Source organism: Lepisosteus platostomus, chromosome 15 (assembly GCF_059453375.1).
Source record: "Lepisosteus platostomus isolate fLepPlt1 chromosome 15, fLepPlt1.hap1, whole genome shotgun sequence".
Classification (NCBI taxonomy): domain Eukaryota; kingdom Metazoa; phylum Chordata; class Actinopteri; order Semionotiformes; family Lepisosteidae; genus Lepisosteus; species Lepisosteus platostomus.
In genome coordinates this window covers 26241191-26249549 of record NC_142625.1, presented here as the reverse complement: position 1 = coordinate 26249549, position 8359 = coordinate 26241191, and the positions used below count along the sequence as shown (strand labels likewise).

At 51.7% G+C, this 8359-nt stretch overlaps 1 protein-coding gene and 1 long non-coding RNA gene across 2 annotated transcripts; one reads left to right on the top strand and one right to left on the bottom strand.

Moving 5' to 3' along the window:
• Positions 1–264: 264 nt before the first annotated feature.
• LOC148648401 (ciliary microtubule inner protein 1-like) lies at positions 265–2339 on the bottom strand. The gene is made up of 4 exons (XM_088607846.1): positions 2187–2339; positions 1691–1772; positions 636–734; positions 265–482 (listed from the first exon to the last, which is right to left on the bottom strand). The coding sequence occupies exons 1-4, from the start codon at positions 2252–2254 to the stop codon at positions 327–329; spliced, it is 405 nt and encodes a 134-aa protein (XP_088463972.1). The 5' UTR covers positions 2255–2339; the 3' UTR covers positions 265–326.
• Positions 2340–2390: 51 nt separating this feature from the next.
• Positions 2391–8003, top strand: LOC148648400 (uncharacterized). The gene is made up of 3 exons (XR_015926718.1): positions 2391–2660; positions 3721–4240; positions 7304–8003. It is a non-coding gene; the product is annotated as an uncharacterized LOC148648400 (long non-coding RNA).
• Positions 8004–8359: the final 356 nt, after the last annotated feature.

The window sequence follows — 8359 nt, the reverse complement described above, 5'->3', positions numbered from 1 at the left end:
CTCTGGTCTGCAGGAATGATGCGTGGTATAGAATATCCCCAGAAAGTATGAACATACACAAACACATACTGTATACATAATGTGTGTATTAAGGCGATTTTCCCTGTCTGGCAGGATGAATGAAATAATAATAAATATCAGAAACAGACAATGATAACAAAGATGCTAGCAGTCCAAAAATGGGACAGACCACACATGCACCAGACGACTGAATTGACAGCGGTCAGCTCCCTCACTCTCACAGCCAGAAAGTCAGGTGCAAGCTGTGGTGCAACTGCTCTTTAATACTGCAGGCGTGAGGTGGAGTGGGTGCCACAAGGGGGCGCTCAGTCGCAGGCGTCGCCTGGCCAGCCCAGCTCCTTCAGGAAGCTGCTCTTGCCGTGGTGCACCTTGCCGAAACGCTCCAGCTGCAGCTCGGGCACAGTGGACCTCCAGCCAATCAGACCCTGCGTCGTCGGGGGCACGGCTGGAGACGCCCCCACCTGCGGAGAGCGCACAGCAGAGCCGGGGTTAGAGGTCAGGCGTCAGTGTGACCGTAAAGGTTTCTGTTTTCCCAGGACAGGGGACACTGCCAGGTGCGCGGAGCAGGCTGGCAGTCAGGACCGTCTCACACTGGAGGAGCAGAGATGGGGCACCTGGAAGTACTTCTCTGGAGAAGTGGTGGGGCGTGTCTGCAGATGCTCTGGCAGCTCTAGTTTGACTCCTTCCTTCTTTAGCGTCTGATCCTGCAGCATCTGGGAGAGACGGCACAGAGAGCAGAGTGAGCCCTGCACCCCCGGGACACTGAGCTCAGGGCCAGACACACTGAGCTCATATAGTGAGCCCAGAACAAGGGGTGGACCTTCCCCACTCCACAAAGAGCTTCACATTCTGTGGTCAAAATGCTAGTAAAACCAACACATTCAAGGCCGATTGGCTTTGATAAGAGACAGTAGTTGGTGTAAAAACAGAGAGGGAGGCCTCATGACCAGAGAGACTGGAGACATTGCATGGAAAGTTAGTCAGTCACCTCTCTCTGAGCAGGACCTCAAGATCAGCGCGCGTGCGTGTACGGTACGTGTGTGTGTGTGTGTGTGTGTGTGTGTGTGTGTGTGTGTGTGTGTGTGTGTGTGTGTGTGTGTGTGTGTGTGTGTGCTCGCTGGGTCAGGGGCTCGTGAAGCCACACCGGCCTCACCGGGGACCTGCTCTGAGTTCAGTCAGTCTGAGCAAGTCTGCTCCTTCACATGGGAATGCCCACAGGCAGTCCTGACCCTGGAAATCTTTACTACTGCGGTGTAACCCGGCACAACCAGCGCAAAACACTGTGCGGTATTGTGTAGTCATGGCCAAAGCAGAAAACTGTGGGAAACCATGAATCTGATGTCAATAATTGCTGCGGGGTTCATGAGTGCTATTCTGTTATTACAGATCATTAGAAATGGCTGCAGTAATTAAGACCTTACTGCAGGTGCAGGAAATTCTTTGCGGGCTACTGAAGTTACATGATGTGACTCGGTGAGGCTACATCACTACAATCAGTGTCTCTCACAGATCATTTCACTTACAGTGGGGGCACATTCAGCTGTTTCTGCCCACACAGCTGAGTTTCAGTCTGAGACAAGGGGAGAGATGTTTATTTTTTTCGTTACTTGAAGCCAGATAAGAGAAATCTCTCCATCTTGATCCTGTTATTTTCCAGCTGAGTACCCACCTCATGGTAGGACATTGTTAAAAACCCCCACTTGCTGGGCCAGACTTTAGCTGCCTCCAGCTCCATGTTGACGTGACACTTCCTGAAGAAAAAGAAAAAGCAGAGTGTGGCCCTTGTGCCCATGTACACGTACAGTCCCTGCACAATCACGCGTGCTCATACTTGTACTGTACACATACACTGTACACACGCACACGCAGCAATGTCAGTCCCACTGCACCGTGAGTACACAGTCCCCAGCAGAACAGCAGTGCCTTCGCTCTCACCATGACTTTGCATATTCTACACATTACTCTACACATTTGTCCAGGTGTCTAACAAACAAACAGAACAGACAAAACAGACTAAAAACACACCCAGTTAAGATGCCCCATTGCTGTACTACACCCTTGCTTATTTATGCTTGGAGATAGGACGGCTCTATCACAAGTCTTTAGTTTTTAGTTTAGTCTTTAGTTTTAATGTATACCTTCAGAGAGACTGAAAATAGCTTTACCAGATCTGATCCTGGGCCACAAAGTTCTGTTCCTTTGCTGGGTTTGCGGGAGTTTTGGTGGCAGCCATGTCTGTCCATCAGCCCCTCTGTGTATCAGCCCACATGCTCCTGGCCAGATCAGCTGCACTGTTTACTGCTGCCTTGGCAACAGAACGCTGTGTGACCTCACCTAATGTTACCTATGGTTACTGTTTCCCAGGTAACAAGGTCAGAGCACTGCTCCATGCTTGGAGTGTGACGCAGAGAGTGTCAAACATGCACAGGCCAGCTGTACGTTGTGTGAAGCATGTAATGGCTACAATTGTAATGGCACATGTTTACGTGCAGAACGGTCATCCATGATAATCTGACCTCTTCCCTTCTCTGGTAACGTAGCTCAGTGGGAAGGTTCAAGGCAGCAGTGTGCAGGAGTGGTCAGGGCACTGCACTTACACTGGGACGGCAGAGGGCTCAATAGCAGCCAGCAGTGAGCAGGTACTGCACTTCACTCGGGTAGCTCCAGTAAATGCTACATGGGTACGCTCCAGGATGCCGATGTAAACGAGAATTTGTTCTCAGCTGAATTAGCTGGTGTTATGTTTATGATGGGTGGTGGGAGTGTGGAACAAGCAGCCCAGCCATGTTGTTGAAACCCATTCCCCTGGCTTCCTACAAGAAACAGAGCGGTGGCTCTGTGGCTCAGGATCTGCGCCCGTGGCTGGAAGGTTGCCGATTCGAATCCTGCGGCCGGCAGAGGAATCCTACTCCGTTGGGCCCCTGAGCAAGGCCCCGAACCCCAACTGCTCCAGGGGCGCCGTATAAATGGCTGACCCTGCGCTCTGACCCCAAGCTTCTCTCCCTGTCTGTGTGTCTCATGGAGAGCAGACTGGGGTTTGCGAAAAGACAAATTCCTAAGACAAGAAATTGAATATGGCCAATAAAGTGATCTATCTCTCTCTTAAACGGCTGGATGGGTTGCTGGGGTGGCCTGCTTGTTTGGCTGTGTTGCATTGAGCTGTTCTGTGTTCTGGTAACGTGCAGTGTGGGGAACGCTATTTCAAGCCAGCCTGGAGGGCTCTGAGCTGACTCTCCTGCTCAGGTTAAAGGTGTGCTGGCAGAGGCACAGGGAAGCTGTACAAGTAGCCAAGAAGCCCAGAGCACAGACCGGGTGGGGTGGGGTGGGGGCTGCTCCCTCTGCGCAGACGAGGTGGGGTGGGGGCTGCTCCCTCTGCGCAGACGGGGTGGGGATTCTGCAGGACAGCGCGGAGGAGCTCTGCGCCCCGGCAGTCCAGAACTGTTCCCTTTCATCCCGCGGCAAAGGGAAAGGAAGGGATCTTGACTTGACCTCCTTACTGAAGCTGACTGCCAGGTTGGGTTTCAAGAAGATAATAAAACACCCAGCATGGCAGTTTTTCCTTTCACTCTGCCCTGTGGATGTGGGCTGCAGCTGAACAGCTATTGGTTCCTCAAGTGCACCTCAGGGGATGCTTTAAAAACCTGTTTATTACGGACAGGCTGTTCATTTTTTGTCTCTTTGTTTCTCTTTGGTTGACAGACCCTCATGAAGAGCGAGCGCCCGGGGAGCACACTGCCAGCCACCACGCCGCGGCCCAGCCTCTGCACAGGGGCCAGGGGAAGAGCAGGTGTCTGGGTTTCCTGCTGACTCCCCCGGGCCCGGCCGTTGCTGAGGGCCAAGGCCCCTCTGTGCTGAAGTCTGCCCTCTCTGTAACCCCGCCCTGGGCAAGCAGGCTACTGCTCCACCAACTTCTCTTACAAAAGGATCAAATTAGCTAACAAGGGAAGCTGGATCATCTCATATTCATGCATTTACAGACTGAAAACATGAACGACAGCTCTTTAAATCATACTGTATGTGCCAAGGACAGACATGGAGGAAAAGTGCTAGTGCACATTATTACTCCTAAGTGTGTGTCAAAGTCACTCCTCGGCTGCTCACCTCCCAGTGAACTCCCCAGCCTCGGCAGACAGGGATTTCTCTCCGCTACACTGAGGCCGTTTCTCGAGTGCAGCGCGAGTTCAGGGAGCTGTCTGAGGAGAGCAGGAACACGTGACAGGTAAGAGCACTTCAAACATAGAAGGGGACCCGCCTCATCCTCATTGAGGGAGGTACAGCCCCACACGAGCAACACACAGCAACCATTCTGCACCAGCAGCCCCACACAGGCAACACACAGCAGTAATTCTGCTCCAGTAGTCCCCCCTGGGAGACACACAGTGGCCATTCTGCACCAGCAGCCCCACCTGGGAGACACACAGCGGCCATTCTGCACCAGCAGCCCCACCTGGGAGACACACAGCGGCCATTCTGCACCAGCAGCCCCACCTGGGAGACACACAGCGGCCATTCTGCACCACCATACAACGTTCTGCAACTAATGCATTTAGGTTCCAAGTGCTTTTAAGTGCAGCAAATGACCTTGAATGTGCCTGTGATGCCGCAGAGACCCAGAGGACTGCTGCGGAAGATGGGTCTGTTCAGCAGCTTCTGCACAGCCCCCTCGTGCGTCTGCATGCTCAAACCTCTGAGCCGCTGATTGTGCTCCTGCCTTGCTGCTGCTGCAAGCCATTTCCTAAGCTCCCTCCCCCTCTGCTCCCCGGGGGTTCCTCTCCTTGCCACCTCTGCTGATTAGCGGTAATGACTGCCTCTCCCGGTGGGTTTCTGTGTTTCCCGCGCAGTTCCGCATGGGCGTCACAGGGGGAGCCCTCGAGCCTCTCAGCCCAGTCCCTGCTCCCTCTGCTCAGGCTCAGATCTGTGTGCACCCGTGTGGGTGATGAAGTTTTTTTTGGGGGGAGTGGGGGTTGTACTTCTCCAGCTAGGATGTCCTCTGGCTGCAGCTGCAGTGTTGGGCTTGGAGCAGAGCAATTCTCTCCCCCCACAAAGGACAGGCCCAGCTCCTCAAACAGTCTTTCACGCGAAAGTCTGCCCCCAAACTCACAGCAGATTCCAATTTAATTTTTTTTTTTAAACTTTTTTTTTTGCTTTCACAAAAAACATGCAGACACAAAAGCCCTATTATATGGAAGGCTTCTTTGATGCGGGGGTGGTCAAAGACCATCGCTTTGGGCCCAACCCAGTGCTGGCCTGGACAACAATGTGCCACTTTGGCACGGAGCTGGGCAAAGGATTAATTCTCCGAAGAGTCGTGCCAGACAGATGGGTCAGAATTCCTGTGCTAGAAACTGTGGGAAGGTCGAGCCTGCGTTTATTAATCTGCCAACGTCAAGGGCAATATCAAGTGATTAATTGCCATGAGGCCGCTAATTGAAATCGTAGGTGGGTCTTCAAGGAAGAAGCAGTGAGGTCAGCTGACCACAGGCAGGCCAGACCATGAACACGCCACATTCAAGCAGACATGTGCGGGTCCCGCTGGCTCTGCTCCGACTGGGGTGTCAGAGAAATGTCTTTGAAGACGCTGGAGGGCTCTGCGTCATCGCTGCGCCCAGTCTCGGTGAACACCGGCGTGCGCTCTGGCTCAGGGGCTCTGTCCCTGTGCGCAGGGCTGCGTGGAGAGAGATCAAAGCCCCTGACGTGGGCGCTGGGCTCCTGCCTTCGTCACTCTGCGGAACACGCTTTGAACCCCTGGGGAACCAAAGCTGTTTCATTGCAGAGGAGGGAAAAAACCCACCCGTCCCAGGAAGAATCCGATACGACGTGCGTTTATGTTCAAAGAGCGTTTGGGATTGTGGGAGAGCCCAGGTGAGCGACAGGCCGCCAGAGGTACGAGGTACAAGGCCTCTGTGAGAGGTCACGTGCTGTGCTGTAGAAAAACAGCACAGGTTCAGCTTCTCACTGTCCACCATGTGGTCAGAAGAGGAACTGACACTCAGACCTGAGCAAAGCCAAAAAGAACAAAGACTCTGGACAGTGGTGTCAACCTCGGTACTTTGTGACTGCCAGTCTGACTGCGCGTCTGTGATCTCCTGGCTATCTGCACTTGATGACCTTTTAGGTACAAATGGGCCTTTTAGGTACAGTGGGCGCAAGGTGGGGTACACCCAGGACAGGACGCCAGTCCAGCGCAGGCCACACACACACACCAGGGCCAGTTACTCCCAGAAGCCAATGAACCCACCAGTATGTCTTTGTACTGAGGGAGAAAACTGGGGCACCCAGGGGAAACCCCTGCAAACCTGGGGATAACATGCAAACTCCACCCCAGGAATTGAATCCAGAGTCCCAGAAGTGTGAGGCAGCAATGCTAAGCACTGTACTACTGTGCCGTCATGTTACATGTCAGCTTTTAAATACAGGCAGAAGAAAAGCTGGGCGTGATCTGTCAGGGTTCATCCTCCATGCAGCAGCTAAAGTGAGTAAGAGTTTGCTTATGATGATCCCTCTTCACAAAACTGTCCACTATGTCGAGGGTGGATCTGAGTGTCAGCATCAGGCTCAGCACGGTTCTGGGGCTGTGATATGCACAATGGAGACCAGTTAGGGAAAGGTCATTCTGAGTGCACACTGCCTTGATGAGGAGCAGGCCTGTGCATGCTGGGCTGTCACACCACATGAGCAAGGACATGGTCTGTGTGTGGGCACAGTGAGCATATAGCGTGTGCATGTTTATCTGTGTGTGTGAACAGTAAGCGTACTGCATGTGTGTCTGTGTGTGTACAGTGAGTGTGTGTGAACAGTGAGCATTCTGCGTGTGTTTGTGTGTGTACAGTGAGTGTGTGTGAACAGTGAGAGTACTGCATGTGTGTGTGTACTTGTGTGTGTGAACAGTGAGCATACTGCATGTTTGTGTGTGTGAAGTGAGTGTGTGTTTTTGTGTGTGTGTACAGTGAGTGTGTGTGAACAGTGAGCATTCTGCGTGTGTTTGTGTGTGTACAGTGAGTGTGTGTGAACAGTGAGAGTACTGCATGTGTGTGTGTACTTGTGTGTGTGAACAGTGAGCATACTGCATGTTTGTGTGTGTGAAGTGAGTGTGTGTTTTTGTGTGTGTGTACAGTGAGTGTGTGTGAACAGTGAGCGTACTGCATGTGTGCTTGTGTGTGTACAGTGAGCGTACTGCGTGCTTGTGTGTGTACAGTGAGTGTGTGTGAACTGTGAGTGTACTGCGTGCGTGCTTGTGTTTGTTGGTGTGAGGGCTCACCTTCCTCTTGCTCTTTCTCCCCAGGATGGCTGCGATGGTACGAATGCAGCCCTGACGATGGCGGGCCATAACACCTGGCTGGTCATTATTTCTCCAGCACGCAAAGGCCAGCTCTGCAGGCTGGGAGCAGCACGTCGCACTGGCAAGCAAACAACCGAACCAAAATAAGAACAAAAAAGCACTTTTGCTGACAGCAGGGAGCTCTGCGAGAGCAGAGAGACAGGCAGGCTACAGCGTTGTGCTGGGTTCAATCTGACTGGGCTGCCAGGGACAGCCGCACTCCGAATGCTAAACAGAACAGATACTTTTTTAATAACTCTGTTCCTGTCTCTCATAATGGCCGGGGAATTACATCACTGTGTCTTAGCACTCCCACAGGTAAAACTTCACCCTTCTCTATAATTTAAGTTCCATTACCATTCAGTAACTAGTGCTGGAGTTGGCTATTATAAGAAAGCAGCACAAAAGTTTTTGAGGTGTATACTGCATAATGACTTAATGGCATGAATTGTGACAAAGAAGTCAGCTCCCGAATGACACAAAGAAAGGTACTCAGCTCCCATCAGCTGCCCAAGCTCTCTCAATTCAAGGAACTTTGACTAATTTTCAGTTGTCATAAAGGCCTCAGTTTCAGTGTCAGGCTCTTCCTCCATAGGCAGTGTAACATTTTCCATGCTGAATAGGTAGAAATTACAAAATAAAAAGCCTGAAAAGTGCAGAATGATTTCAGACCCAAAGCTTTTTGAATGGGTTGAATTAGCTCCTCAGTGGCTACACTGTCCTGCACAGCCACAAAACATCAAGGATGGTCTGCAGCTGTCGCTGAACCTAGTGGACTCTTGCTAATATCCCAAGTGTCTTGTACAGAGTTCTACCATTTCCTACAGAAACACAGGAGACTGAGAGAGAATAGGTTTTTCTTCTACCCTTGTCAGTGCTATGTACCTGCTGCATCTGTAGTGTATTGTCTGTTAGTGTACTTGGTGAATAGTGTAATTTACCTGTCATGCCAATGAAGCCCTTTGAATTGCACTGCATAACAGAGAGACTCACACAGAGACAGAAGGACAGAGATGTGTT

Coding starts and splice junctions, on each gene's coding strand:
- LOC148648401 (XM_088607846.1), bottom strand. CDS start 2,254: ATGGCTGCCACCAAAACTCCCGCAAACCCAGCAAAGGAACAGAACTTT. Junction 1,773..2,186: donor GTGGCCCAGGATCAGATCTG/GTAAAGCTATTT, acceptor CTTTTTCTTCAG/GAAGTGTCACGTCAACATGG. Junction 735..1,690: donor TAACAATGTCCTACCATGAG/GTGGGTACTCAG, acceptor CGTCTCTCCCAG/ATGCTGCAGGATCAGACGCT.